Here is a 15411-nt window from a genome sequence, read left to right on the forward strand (position 1 = left end):
AATTGAACAATGCTTATCAGAGTTTCCCAGAACCCACGTTTGTCTGACCAACAGTGCAAAACATAAAAAAATTACAATAATAAAGAGAAAATAGACAAAAGAAGCAAATCCTCATATCAGAGAAACTGGAATCATCATAAATCAAACGTGTGGCATTTTTTCCTGACTAATGACGTAGATGTGATAAATTATCTTCATTGTGTGATTGACAGATTCATTCATTTAATCATATAAATTAATGGATTTTTTAATATACTGCATGTTGCCTTAAAATCTGTGAAATGTGTTAAGTGACATTTGGCATTAAAGCGACCGTTAAGACACTGCAGAACGACTGATTTTTACAATATATTTTATTTGATTTTTTTTCTTACAAAACAATTCCCTCATAAACCAGAACACACAAAATGCATAAAGAAAACTGTACAGTCAGTTTTGTCATGTCTGAACGTGTTCTAAACATGAACAATGTTATCTACAACAGTGGTTCCTATCGATGTCTATCACACCAAGCGGTTCAGCTCTGCAGCCCCTTACTCGAGGGTTAAAGGAGAGGTACGGAAATAGTCATGTGACACTGAAGGTAGATTCAAACAAACAACATGAGCTAGCCAATAACATAGTTATATCAGCAAGCGCAGGTGCAGTCTCTTTGTTCTTGCTCTCCTTGGCTCTAGTAGCGATGTCATACTGCTCAATCGACCTTAAGAGATAAGCTGACAGACGTGACAATGAGAGGGCAGAAAAGTGACTTTTTCACAAGCGACTGTAAACTGTATGTGACTGTGAGAGATCTCTGAGAGGTCAATGATAATCATGTCGAAGATCTATTTTCATTACATGCATGTCTTGGAGCTGTCGAATACTGTAGATGACTCATTTAGAGCCATCGGGAAGTGACTTTGGATGGGATAGTGACTTTTGGAAGCATCAGAGCCTGAATCCTTCAACAATGAGTTATATATATATTTTTTTGATTGATACAGTGAGAAAACTGGGCTACCAATTTGACAAATTGCATTCAAATAACATATATATAACATTAATATATGTCAGATATTATATTTCTCTCCTCAGTGCAACAGTGGTCTAGGAAACATTATCAACATCATTAAGTTTTTACCTTAAAAAGTTCATCAAACAGGTTTTTTATGCCAGAATGTTTTTTGTGGCAGATTAGCAGCAAATACCTAAATCACAAATGAGGACGACTGCTTCCCTCCTGTGTTTTTTCCTTTTTTTCTTTTCGTACACAGCTTGGTTTTCTACCCTACACATTGCATTGCATTAGGGAGTTACAGGCACAACTACGCATTAGGAGAAGATGATTAATATTTAATTTGGGCTGCTGTTTGTTTCCGGGAGAAAAGAAAAACAACACATGAGCAGATATACTCCATTCACACGACTCTGGACTCGTCTGGATTTATACTTTTCTTACAGGACTCCGACAGATTTTTTCTACACGCTAAAAAGTTGGACTTTGACATCTGTGGACGGCCCAGGGTTTCAGAGATAAATGTTTGTTTAATCTCTCTTCTTTCCAACATGTTTGACCTGCCAAAAAAAAAAGAAAAAAAAGGGCAACAACTGCAAAATCCCAAAGGCTGTGAGTATTTGTGCAGTGATTACACACGTACAAGGGCACTTCCCAAGAATCCTTTCCATCACATTTTAGCACCACAAAATACGCGTGCAGTGATGGAGCATTAGTGCTACTATTTTTTAAGTTGATTTAATTTAACAGCAAGTTGACTCTACATTGGCCTGGAATATTTCTCAGACTACTTTTTTGCTTCTAGCTGTTCTGTGCTGACTAGAGAAGACCAATTAATAATAGTCTTAGATGTGCCGAGTATTTGCAAAACCTAGAAAATTCAAGAAATACAATGCGTGACATTCGGTTCCTTTTACACAGTCAGTTAATGTTAAGCAGCTTTTATAAAAATAATTTAAATACATAGGGAGAATAAAAATTTTGCACGCAATTTGATTTGAATCAGCTAATTGAAAGAAAGCTCCTGATTTACTTTAAAATATATAAGAAAACAAAACCATCTATGTATGGCAGATGATACTGACCACTGAATATTTGAGGACATTCACCTTTTAGTTGTAGTTTGAGGCCGGGAGGCACAAAGTAGGGCTGTACAACATAAAGAGAATGAGAGAAAAAGAAAAAGCTATTGCCCTAAGACTGGCACCCATTCCAGTCTAAAGGCCATCAAGTGGCCAAGCTAAGTATTCATGGAAAGACGTCTGCACTAATGTCAAGAGGCAGGAATCCTTTAGAGACGCTGTGTTTCCAGTAATTCTGATAACATTATTACATCTGCAGAGAAGCAGCGGTGCTATCTCGCTGCTAATGGATCATCATCATGATGATTAGTGCAAACGCCAAAAGCAAATTACACCAAAGATGATTCTGTTCAAGCACAGAGATAAAATATCTGCTATTTTCATAGAGGAAGAGTTGCTGGTGTTTATTCAGTTTCTGCCTCGAGACAGATAACCCCAGGTTTTTCAAAAGTAGGTATACAACTTTTAATAATAATAGTAGTAATGTTAAACAAACCTGTACACTGATAGTCATTTTTAGTAATTTTACAATCAATAAGTATTCCTGGAAACAGGAAAAATGTTTAATACAGTACGTATTGCTAATGTCTGTAAAAATGTACCCCTTCTTTTGAAACTAGCTGACTTTTTTCCCCCATCGGGGTATTTTATACATGCCCTGTGTGTTTATGGTAGCTATCTGATTACGAATGACAAATCCAAAAACAATTTTTTTGTCGTTGACTAGACAGTAACTAATAAAAATGTGTCCTCTTTGTGCTACAACCCTATGAGTAAAGCTGACTAATCACCACACGGCGAGTATAGTCTACCTGCCTCGGAGTTTGATCCAGATGCACGGCTCTCTGGGAGGATGTACAAACGCTCACAGCCAGTTAGATAGCGAAGTTGATGCCACTTTGGCTCTGCCTCAGCATGTGGGTCAGCGTAAACCGGAGTCATTACCCTGAGGGAATCTGCTAAGTGGCATTTTCAGGCTCCACAGCACAGAGTTGTACTGCAGGTACAGAATAAATGTGAGAGATGGCAGGGGACGGATTATACCATTGCAAGAGACCACTAGATGTACTGTTCATTTCTGGTTAGGCTTCCTCTGTGACCGAAACATCCATTGTCGACGGCTAATGGACCAATCGGGCTCTTTGGATAGACAATGTAAATAGAGGGTATTACACATGTGCATAAAGCCAACCTCTGCCGGCATGAGGAGAGTGAAAGCTTTCAGAGGGACGATACAGTACGATACCATGACAAAGGCGAAAAAAAGATGGGTTCATAGCTTTTAAAAGGACTCGGAACACACATACACTAAAAGGCAGACAGGACAGACAGTTTGTGGTGATTATATGCAGCACTGGTGAAAACGACAAACATTGTTGAGATAAACAAAATCGGAAAGCTTTTTACTCTAAAAAAAGTGAGCATTGTGCATAGTTCATAGTTCGTTAATAATCCCTCTTCAGGTACCTATTTGCTGTGATAACATGGAAGGAAGTGCAATAAATGTACAATTCTGTATAGTTAAGTGCACATAGATCACTGTTGCACTGAACGGCATTGACACTTTCTCCCAATAGAAATATCACAACAGGGTGTCTTAATGTTTTCTCAATTACTCTATTTTTAAGTGTACTTTTGTTACAATAAACCCAGGCGTGTATCCCTCTCGCTCAGTCCCAGGGTTGAGTCCACAACTTATGTTCACATAAATCTTTAGAATAGGTAATGTGGCCTGATCTTTCCTTTTTTTCATTTACGTCTTTCCCTAATCCTACGTCTCCTCCTTTTTCTTTTCTTTTTTACTCATACCTCGCCGACCCAGACAACTGTGTTCCCTCTCTTGATGTCTGAAACCTCGCAGTGCGGCGTTCTCTGTTTGCCGTTCAGGACAAAGAGGGACTCGGCTGATGGTGTCACCAGATACTGTCCGAATAACCCGCTGGAGACCACCACTCTGTTGGGGCCTCCCCAGGGCCAGGCTTGGGTGGCCAGGGGCTCCTTGAGGCTCCGCAGAACCTCAGTGCGGCCCGAGGACAGATCGGCAAATAGCAGGTCCGTGCCTGAGCTTGAGGTGGCCACCACCACGTGCTGGTTGGACTCCGTGAAGGAGGGCTGGAAAACCAGATCGGAGACAGCTACAGGCTCGTCCATTTCCTGGTTCAGACCCAGCTCCCCCTGGAAGGACACTGTCTGTACTATCAGCTTTAAGCTCTGAGGGTCAGGTGTCACAATGTAGCGGCCGTCCGGTGACACGAAGGCCTGCCCTGTGACATTTAGGTTCGGACCGATCACGGCGTCTGTCACGCTGTCGATGAGCAGCTGGGGTGGGGCTTGCAGGTGGCTCTTGCTCTGACACTGGATGAAGTAGAAGCCGCTCAGATGTGTGTAGGCCATGCTCACCGGTATGCAGCTGTAGTTTTTCAGACTGATGGTCTTGACGCGGTGGAAGGTCTCCAGGTCGATCTTGTGTACGGCGGGTTCATTTTTGAGGAAGACGAAGGCAAACCTAAACGGACAAAGTTCAAAGAAAGGTTAATAGCTTTTCTAGGTTTTAGGGGGCAGTGATTAATACGCATTGAGATTCTCATTAGGATTCTCATTTGCTCTTTTCTCCTTTACTAAAGAAGGACAGTTGTGATGAGTGAGCAATGAGGTCACACGTGTTTTAAGGCTGATGTGTGTGTGTGTGCTTTTTTACCTCACGTGAGTGATGATGAGGTTGGTTGGAGGGATGAAGAAGTCATTGACTCTCTGGAACGTTGTGCGGATGGCACGATGTACTTCTCCCACACTGGCTTGAGGAATTACCTGTAGACAAAATACACATAACAACATGAATACCAATACAAAGACATTAAAGATTATTACCAGGATATAGACGTCTTTTGACAGCAGAGTCAGACCAAGAAATTTAGATGATGTGCATTTGAACATTTCTACCAAAGAACAATCTTTGTTTCTACTGATAATAATTGAATCTATTGCAATTATTCATCTATTGATGAATAATTGCAGTTGCTAGAATCTTTGTCTTTCTGGAACATGAAAAACTGCACAATAAACCAAAAATCATTGTTAAAAATTATTTGTAATCTCACACAGTTAATTGGACACAAATCATATTTCAGTGGCTTTTCAGCCCTAATATCATAATTTTGCTGCAGATATCTTCTATCATAGAGAATTAAAATAATTTCTCTCTGAAGTAGGAACATCTCCACAGAAGATGATGACTGTACCACTGTCCATTCCTATAACTAACTATAGCTCGACTGATCCTGGATTTTTGAGGTTGATAACAATACAGGTATTTGACAGTTTTTAATATACGATAAAGCTATATCGGCGGATATTCATTTTTTTTCTAAACGAACACATTACATAAGCATTTTTGATAGAGATCCTTAATATGTGTTTTTTTTATAATGATTGTGACTGAGATAGGTACTGATCTTGGATATCTTGTTACAGATGCCATATGAGTAGACACAAATATATGTGATATATAAGCTAATATAAATCTAACCACACAGTTGGGTTCAATAGGAAAATAAAGATAGAGTATCTGCACTTGTTGTTGAGCTGACTGTAGTGCCTCATATTAATGAGAACAAGACAAGGTCACAGTTTGTGTTAAAACGTTCACTTTTGGTCATTGGGAAGGTAAAATACCATCAAAACAATAAATAAGACATAATTTCTGTCCATTCTTAGAGCCACTTCTACATTTAAAGAAAAAATATGAATTTTGAACCCTCAGCTATAGTTAATTGTACTGCTCATACACCAAACTATGACCACTGAGATAGGCAAACCTGTGACCTTTTGTGTCCTGTTGCTAGTTCCTGTAAATATGATAAACACTCATATCTCAAATCTTAACAGCCAGAGCTTGTCCAGGTGACATGCTCATTTATCCTTGAACTGATAAACATCTACAGTACATGACTTGAGCTGATGAAAAGTGGCCCCACCTCCGTTGTCTGATAAAGCATCTTATTCAGTGATGGTTGTGTTAGGAACACACGCCCCAATAAATGCCCCATCTCTCATGTCATACACCTGGCACTGAATCAGCATGTTTTTTTAAAGTGCAGGGGAGGATGTGCGTCCACTTTTGATGGGCTCCCGATGCACTGCCTTGTCCGTGACACACGCTTCATCATGCATGCCTGCATGATCAGGTCACAGTCAAGGACGTGCAAAGTGGTTTATGGGAAGTACATGTTTACGTGGCGCACATGTGTGCATTTGTTCAAAGCAGCTAGCACTTCATGTGTAAAACCAGTTCTTTTTCTTCTCATTTTACACACTCTACTTTATATTCTCAGAGAAACTTGGCTCAATGAAGCGATTCTACGTTTAGACACCTCGACAAATGTTGCTAGAGAGCATATAGAACATTTTTAAGAAAGAAAGAACTGAGTGTAAAATCTATTTTGATGTGTATGCCTTCACCATTAAAGCTGAACCTCTACCTGATGCCCAGTGGGGGGGCCAGACTCCACACTCCTTCCTCAGAGCTATCAAATGCAAGGAAATAAAAATAGCAGTTTAAGTTGCTGTGCTGTTGCTTTAGCTACATTGCTGCAATACTCCTCAAAAGCTTTCTCTCTTTCTTGATCCTCCTGACTTTCTTCTTATCTATTTTTAACAAAACAGATCAGGTGGTTTCTCACTTCTTGCAAGACATGAAAAGAATCCTCGTTTGAAAAAAAAAAAACGTCATTACAACAGTTGCAGAATACAATGACAGTAGTTAATGAGGTTCAATGTAGTATCGCTCATGTATTATTAGGCAGCTGCTGTGGTCTCCAGGGCTGCAGGTGCTCTCAACTTAATGCCACTGGCTTCCCTTTGTCATCGCTCATCCTTGGATTTCATATCCACACACTCAGCAACGAGGCCCAATTGAGTTTTACTCTGCCCCTGCCTCGCTGGCTGCCCTAATACCTGAAGGGGATTTGGTTCTGACTGAGTAGCTTTTGCTTTTCAACAACATTCACTCTCCCGAGGCCTTGAGTAGCTTTTTTTTTTTTTTTTACTTTCCCAAAAAAACTACAGAACATCCAAATGAGATAGAGTTCCTCATGTATTTGTGTCATTTAGGAAATGCAATAAATCTTATAAATTATCCCTGTGCAGTGCATTTTATATGCTTACAGTCAGAATTACTTATCTTGTTGCTCCTGGGGAACCATAAAGCACAGTTTGAATTCCCTGGAAGAGTCGGAGGTTTGTTGCTCAAGATCAATGCAATGTAATGTCGAATTTCAATACTTCAGTTAATACTTTGTGTTTTAACACCTTGAGGCATGTTGTATATCACAGATATGTAAATGTGTGCATAAAGAGAGAAAGTACAGAGACTACTATTTGCTGATGTACAGATCAGATAGTTGTGTCAAATACACAAAATGGAATTCATTAGTTTTACTGTCACACAATGGCCTGACCTCAATGCTGAGTATAGAAAACTGTTAAGTAGTAAAAGTTGGCATCGCATGTCTGGTCAGATCTTCAGATATTTACTAATTGGGGGACAGAGAGGGTTGGTACGTCATGCGACTAATGTCCTGTGGCTTGAATCGAACCAGGCACATTGTGTTTATATAGTATGTGTCTTAACCACCAGCATGCCAATTAAAATCAATCAATAAATCAATTTCAGACTGTGTTTCATGCAAAGTTCTTGTGCAGCTGTATTTCCACAACATTTGAGGAGTTTGCCTTTAGTTAAATTTAAAAAAGGGTTTTGTAGAAAAAACACTTTTATATTCCTAAAGTATCAGTACCGAAATTCAGGTATTGTATCGCCACTTGTATCTAAAATTTTTAACTGCTACCCATCCCTACCTGCATAGACTAACATTTTCAGGTGATACACTGAGAACTAATGTCTACAAATAATGTGTCGTTATACAGACAAATGCAAATAATCAACAAAACACAAGAAAACTAGGATAAAAAGAAAGAAAACAAAAAGCTTAATAAGCAGCATTATGATAGAAGTGCCTATTTATGAAAAGATTTAAAATATTTTTCCTGTAAAAGACGGAGATGATTTAACCAGCTTTGTTTTGTGTCAAACTGTTGTAATAGTAAGGATTTAATTTATAGTAATTATCCGTCTCTAAACATATATTTGGTTAACGGAAAAGAGCTAAATGGGGAAAAACAGATGGGGAACACTGTGTGCATGTGCAGAGAAAAACAATGTGCCCATGAGTTGAATATTTTCCTGGCACGTAGATGCAGACTGGACTGACAGTCTGAAAGGCCACGTCTCTCTTTGCCCGGCAGAGATTCTTCCATTTGTCTTCTCTAATGAATTGACAATCACACTCCCTCTGATGTTTACACAGAGATATTGAGCCATCCTAGAACTTGGCTGCTTAGAATTACCCCACACATCGAGCTGAACGCACACCTACACATGCTCACACAACACAAATTTACACATCACGAGGGCACAAATTAACATGCACAAACACACAGACACACACTCATACACATGTATGATCTGCTGAAGCGAAGCGCTGCCTCTGGTAGCGACAGGCTGCTGCTGAACAGGTCAATTACTTTCAGTCCAAATGATAATGACATTATCAGACCATTTATTTGTGGTGTGATCCATGTGGCCTCCAATCCATTATGCGGTTTCCCTGCAATTGCATTTTTGAGTGATTCATGCCCTGCTCTCTAATTATTCATTACTCCTGAATGACTGCAGGAAGAGGGGAAATGAGTAAAATGAAAATGAAAAATAATGTGACAAAAATGTGTTTCTACAGTTCAGGGAGCAGTCACAATAGAGAGATATGTTATGTAAAGCTGCTTTCTGTACTCTGATAGTTGCAAATGAGATGAGGCAAAAATGGTTTTGTCTGTGATGAAAAACACCTTTTCATAGAATTTTCTGCTTCATTTAAGACAACATTTGATACATGTTTGAAAACACTTGAAAACACTCCAATATCAGCCCTGTGAGTGTGCACCTTAACTAAGACAACTACACAGAAACAATCCCCTGCTGGTACACCTGCACTCTATGAAGAAAAATCACTAAACTGCACAGAGCAGTCTCTATGTGGCCGTAGAAACTGTAAAAACCCACACAATCAGTTGTCTTTTTGTTGCCAGTCCATAGTGACACCCTTTGATCAAAAACAACCCACACTACAGTTAAAATTGCTTTAAAAAATCTGGAGGTGATTGTGCAAATTGGAAGCATTGTAACATCATAAGGAGGCATTAATTGTAGGACCATTTGGCACACGACTGCAGTACCATTAACGGCTACACAACCAGCGATTAACAATTAAACATTTATATGGAGCCACCAGAGTTCAAAACCAATAACACAAACAGCACCAGAAAAAAAAAAATCATTTATGCATTCAAGTGATTGTCTGAATATAAAATGAGTAATTTCACTCCAAAGATCCTCTGAAGAATCATAATTTTGAGAGTGTATCATCCCTCTGCAATCCCCATAATGAATAGACACAGCATATCCCCGAGCAGTAAAGACCGAACACAACACCTCACACGATTATAATGGGATCCTTCCCTCCAATGGGACAAAGCAGAACAATAAACATGTCTGTGTCTATTACAGAGATTACTATGGGATCCCTTGGTGTCTTTACTCATGGCAGTGTCCTCTACTGTTGCACAGGCAAACACACGCACACATATAAATACTGGCCCCATAAAAAACAGCACCACACCTCTCCCCACGGGTACCAGCTCTGTTCCCTTTCCCCTCCCCTCCACCTCCTCGACCTTCTCTGCATCCTCCTCTCTCTTCCCTCGCCTCACCCAATCCCTCGAGGTGGATTAAATACAACCGCACCTGTGATCATTTCTCATTTGTGAAGCCTCCAACACCAGTGGTCCAAAGGGACGCCGGGCACAAGTCGACAGCACTGCAGCTGTGAATTGCTGTTTTGCTGGCTTGGTAAATGCTCTAAAACATACACAGATTAGTTGTCGAGCAAATACTTACCACATAAACAGGGACGCGGGTACACAACGGAGCCCAATTAGTTATGAGGCACTGTGTCCCTCGCTTGGTGAACTTTCTACAACCTATATAGATTATATTCTCCCAGGAAGATAATCACTCCTCAGAGTTCACAAATGCACACAAAACAAAAGCAGGTGTAGGGAGAAAAAATAAGACAATAATAAAAAAGGGCTATTTTGTGCTTTCAAAGCTGCACGAGGCTGGCTTTAAAGTGATCACCAATATAATTTTAAAATGAGGAAGCAACAGAGGTGAACTTCCTGTCCTTTAATAAACAGATTCATCAAATTTTACAAAATGAGATTCTGGTTACACACACTAACATGAAGTTTTGTGTCCAGGAGACAAAACAAAACTCAAAAGCAAAATGTAGAAGTGTCTCCTAATCAGTAACAAGCAAGCACTCAGTCCTTTTACTTCCTTCATCCCACCGTCCAGTTTACCCAACATCATTAAAAACTACTGTCTACTGTAGCTGTTTAGCTTGTCATTGTGGAGGAGCCACTGCAAAGAACAAAGCTAAACCTCTATAAACCTGAGAGAGCTTTATAGTGCGACAGGCCTACACAAAACAGACATACCTGAAGTGTTGGGTGTGTTCTGTCCATATCACCCCACGTTAGAACCCACACCTGATCATGTGACTTGTCATAGAGCATCTTCACTGGGAAAGGATCGGTTGCTACTTCCTAGAAGAGAGAAGAGAGAGAAAGGGGGGAAAAGATAAAACAAATTGTTCTTGAACTGAATAGAGTTAAAGCTCTGTCCATGGTGCTGAAATCTCACAGAAGCCCAGCTGATATTTATATAAAAACAAAACATTTAAGCTGTTAAATGATGAATATTGACAAAGTAATACTGTAAGTAAGATCAATTTATTTTGCTGATAGGGAAACAGGAAATCACAATATATAAACAAACATTTCTTTGTTTGACAAGTTTACTTTTCAGCTGTAAAATGTTGCACTTAGGTCATATCTCAGTCACAATGTTTAGTAATATTGCTGAATATCGCCCTCCTACATTCCCCTCTCGTCCACTCTGGTCTGCAAATGAACAATGTCTGGTAATACCATCACTGCCTGTTGCGAAATCACAATCCAGACTTTTTTGTTTGTGGTTCCGCAATGGTGGAATGAGCTACCCAGCTCCATATGGTCTGTTGACTCTGTTGGTGCATTCAAGAAACGCCTACAAAATCAGCTCTTCTGTGAACACCAACTGTTAACTTTTAATACTTTGTTGATTGTTGCACTACTTCCAGTCATTTCTTACTTTAATTAAAAAACTAAAAAACAAACAAACAAAACTTCTGTCTAGTGCTCATAGCTACTTGAGAATTTGTACCACAGCTCTTATGAGTCACTGTCTTTTAATACTTGATTGTCTTGCCTCGCTTGTAAGTCGCTTTGAATAAATGCCAAATGACAAAATGTAAATGATCACGATCATTATCAGCTAGTTCCTGTTGGTCTCCAGTCCTTTTTAATAGTACTGCTAATCAAACAGTAAGTCTTGACAACTGGTTGGACTAAGAGCCGTTTGGCAAGACCCTTAAAGCTTTACTCGCTGCCACCAGTATGAAAGAGAGCAACTGATTTAATGAATGAGAGCAAAACAAATGGATCTTGCTGAGGTAAGTAACAAGCAGTAAACCCAAAAGGAAGAGATTTACAGTATGCATGGACTACGGGTCTCGGACCCAAACTTGCTAACCAAATAATCCTTCATCTACCAAACACAGACACAAGTAAGCTGTTATCACATCAGGAAAGTGACAGCCTACTAAAAAGGTGTAGTTGCCTAAGATGATGTAGAAGGTAAAGGAAAAAGTGTACAGCATGTTCACTTGAGTGGTTTTTGTGAGAATATCTGACACACATCAGGTAAAAAGAACGGACAGAACAGAGAAAATAACTTACAGTGAAAAGGGAAGGAAGGAAAGAAGAGGACAGACAGATAGCGGGGGGGGGGGGGGGGGGGGGGGGGGGGGGGGGGTCGAGGGGGTGTACTCAAAGTCAGGTCTGCTGCAATGTCAACAGGAAGGAATAACACAATCCATTACCCTGCTTCTGGCTGGGTGGACAGGGAGCTGCTGACACCCTCACCAGTGGAGCGAGACCACAAGCTCTGTGTTCAGTAATGGGAGGTCCGGCCCTCTGCTCTCCACTGGTCAGCCAAGTGTCAACTCAGCATGTGTGCATGTACAGTATGTGGAGATGGAGGACTGCATGTGTGAATTAACATTTGTATGTGTTTAGCTTCCTACATGATGAGAGCAGAGGTACGGCTAAGGCCGGTCCACAGGATATGAGCAACTTTCTGAGTGCATAAAAGTTTTCACATTTGCTGTTTCAAGAAAAAAAAAGTGTTTTGCCTGTTAACAGTAAACAGAAAAATATCTGCAACTGTAGCAGTTATTTATTTTAGATCCTGCTTGACAAAATACACAGATTTGCTGAGCTCTAACCCTAATAAATCTCTTATCAAACCACCTTTTGTATCTTCTCTCAAATTCAGCTCGCAGCTTCTCATTTCTCTAGTTTAACAAGACCAACAGTCTTGTTTGGAGTGACGAATCTTCTCAAAGGAAATGATCTAACTGATCGAGTCATGTTTCAGGAGAATCTCCCAATTAAATTTTGATGCACATCATATCAATAATTTAAGCTTATTAACTTCTGAATCAGGACTTCCAGTATTTGCAGCCAGCAGCTCATGAAAAATAAGGTGAGGCTTCAGCTGTTCGTGTCAGATACATATTTTATCAGCATTTCACATCTTCTGCTGCTACAACTCACACTGTTTCTGCCTTCTCAGTCAGCAAATCTTTTAGTTTTAGTTCTTTTTAACTTGATTGACTTGCAAATGTTGAAAGCTAATTAGATTTGATGAAAAATTTGAAAAGATTCCATAAGCAGATTCGAAACCTGATCCAGATTCAATTAAAAAGATTTGATAGCCACTATGGGTTGACAGAAAAATCCCAGACAATAGATGTTATAGTATTGGATGTGTGGTTTGATTATCAGGAGATTCAAATCGAAATCTCACAGCAATGAGAGATTTTATTGCCAAAACGGGAGCCAAAATACACAAAGGTGTTGCTGATTACCAATTTCATCCTTCGGGAAACCAGAATATCTTTTTACTTCATAGAACATAAATCATTTTTGAAACTGCTTGCAAAAAGATTTTTATTTGGTCTCAGAAGGTCTCAAAAGAAAAAGCCTTGATGACAACTGCAGGCTGCCTCTTAGGGATTTACAGCAGCACAATAGAAAGCACCAGAGTAAGTTAAAGTGACTACATAACCAGAGGTTTTTTGCCATCTGGCTTTCTTTTTAATTAGCCGATGTGTTGTTTGTTTTCAGACCCAGTGGGAGGCTTAGTGTATCTGGCACAGGTCTGACACATCAGAGTCGAGGTTAGATCCCTTTGTTGGGATAGATAACAAAAGGTGCCATTTCCTTGCATGCAACAGCATGAAAAAGCATGAAAGCCTTTATTTGTATGGCTTCTCCACATGTTTACGGCCTTCATCTGTCGTCTGCTGGGAATCAAGACTGAAGCTTTCAGAAAAGTATGGAGCATTTTTTAAAAAGGTGCACGAGGCAACGTTCTACTACGGTGAGCAAAAACATGTTGATAAAGAACCCAAGAATAGTAAAGGATTTTTCAAATTTCTCCTTTTTTCATTAGATGACACTATGATTTAGGAGACATCTATTGTGTTTTCCTCCAAAATTTTGATTTGATTGAGGATTTCCCAACAGTGACCATAACTTTTACTTAGCGGGGAGAATTATCTTCCATATTAGAGTCACAGATTATGCTACTGTGTATTTTTTCTCTTGGTGAGAAAAGTGTTGCTTGTCCTACGTAGGTATGTCCTCCTGATCTCTAAATTTGATCTCTATGAGGATAATTATTCAACAGTCTGACTTTACCATTACAAAATAAAAGCCTTTGTTTGGTTCATCGTTCTATTATGTGTTTGTGGACAAAGTGCATTCATTGCAGTCTTCCATCTTCTCTCTTTTTCTAAAAGCCATTGTTGAAAAGAAACTACAAATGTACTTTGTTAAAAAAAAAGAACTTTGAGATAACAAAAAGAGATGGAGGGAGGATGCATTAACCTCCTGCACCCAGAGGCCAGAGAGGGTCTTTGAGAAAGAGAGAGAGAGAGACAGAAAGGAGAGAGAGGGTTAGCTCGAACAAAAGAAGTAGTTTTACAGTGTTGAATGGAGTAAGAGAGAAAAGGGGGCAGCAATAAACCAAAAGCCATGACCTGAACTTTAGATGTTGTGAGAATGTCTTACTGTAAATGCCAGAACACACCTCTGTTTCTCCTTTCATTATATCACCTCTCTTTTAGCCAATGCTTTTTTTGTGACTATGTTTTGGATTAAAAAAAAAGATGAACATTCAGACAATTAACAGCATTTTGCATCGAAAACAGTCGAGGAAACATCTCGTCATTTTGAAACAAAAAGAGTTTTCAAGCCGGTCTCAACATATGATAACATATTATATGTATTCATAAATATCTAACCTTCAGTTTCCTGTTTCCTTCAAGTGATACAATGTCAAGCTACAGGATCATAATGACATTCTTTTGAGCTTGGCGTTTCTCTCCTTCTCTTTACTCAGACTTTCACTTACCCCCCCCCCCCCCCACTCTCCCGCCTCCTTCTCCTTGAGTTAGGCCTATTTCCTCTCATCCTGTACCTCAGTATAAATGATGCTGACCCTGGGAAGAACCCCTGTGGGATTCAGTCTCTAAACAGCCGTTACAGGCAAGATGAATGGCGAGGCAGCCAGCACCCACCTGGGCACCATATTGTTTCAAGCGCTTTAGGTGCATTTGATTTATTTTACCTTGCATGTGGTCTTCTTACATCAGTGGCAGTTCAATAGCGTGGCAAGTTGAATCGAATGCAGTTGGTGATTAAATATGTTCCAAATGTACCCACAACACTGGTTACATGGATGTATGGATGTACAAGATGTTTATGCAACATATATTTGTTTTATCATCCTAAATCATCAAGTAAATAGATTAAAATGTCAACCCTCACATAATTGACCCTGTGCTAAGCCCCCCTTAGCTATTGTTGCTACACTTGTCAAGCTGTCCACCGAAATGCATAATAATATTTGAAAAAAATAGATCCTTGATTTCAGACAGAGGTGAACAAAGGCAGCTTCTCATTTTTTAACTGGCTGAAATGACACCTGTCATTAGCAGATTTGATCAGCTTTAGCTAGCTAGCTAATTAATTTTAACCCTGTGATTT

The 15411-nt window shown here is 39.6% G+C and overlaps 1 protein-coding gene across 4 annotated transcripts in view; it reads right to left on the minus strand.

Annotated features, from left to right (window-relative positions):
• Nucleotides 1–335: 335 nt before the first annotated feature.
• Nucleotides 336–15411, minus strand: part of fstl4 (follistatin-like 4) — a 236831-nt gene continuing 221755 nt past the window's right edge. For all 4 annotated transcript variants that reach the window (XM_044371293.1, XM_044371291.1, XM_044371292.1 and 1 more), the window contains 3 exons: nt 10693–10800; nt 4778–4887; nt 336–4585 (listed from right to left, as the gene is read on the minus strand). In XM_044371293.1, the coding sequence (XP_044227228.1) occupies nt 3883–4585; nt 4778–4887; nt 10693–10800 (921 nt within the window). In that variant the 3' untranslated portion in view covers nt 336–3882. The remainder of the gene's footprint in view (nt 4586–4777; nt 4888–10692; nt 10801–15411) is intronic.

The sequence above is a fragment of the Thunnus albacares genome, chromosome 13 (genome assembly GCF_914725855.1).
Source record: "Thunnus albacares chromosome 13, fThuAlb1.1, whole genome shotgun sequence".
Lineage (NCBI taxonomy): Eukaryota > Metazoa > Chordata > Actinopteri > Scombriformes > Scombridae > Thunnus > Thunnus albacares.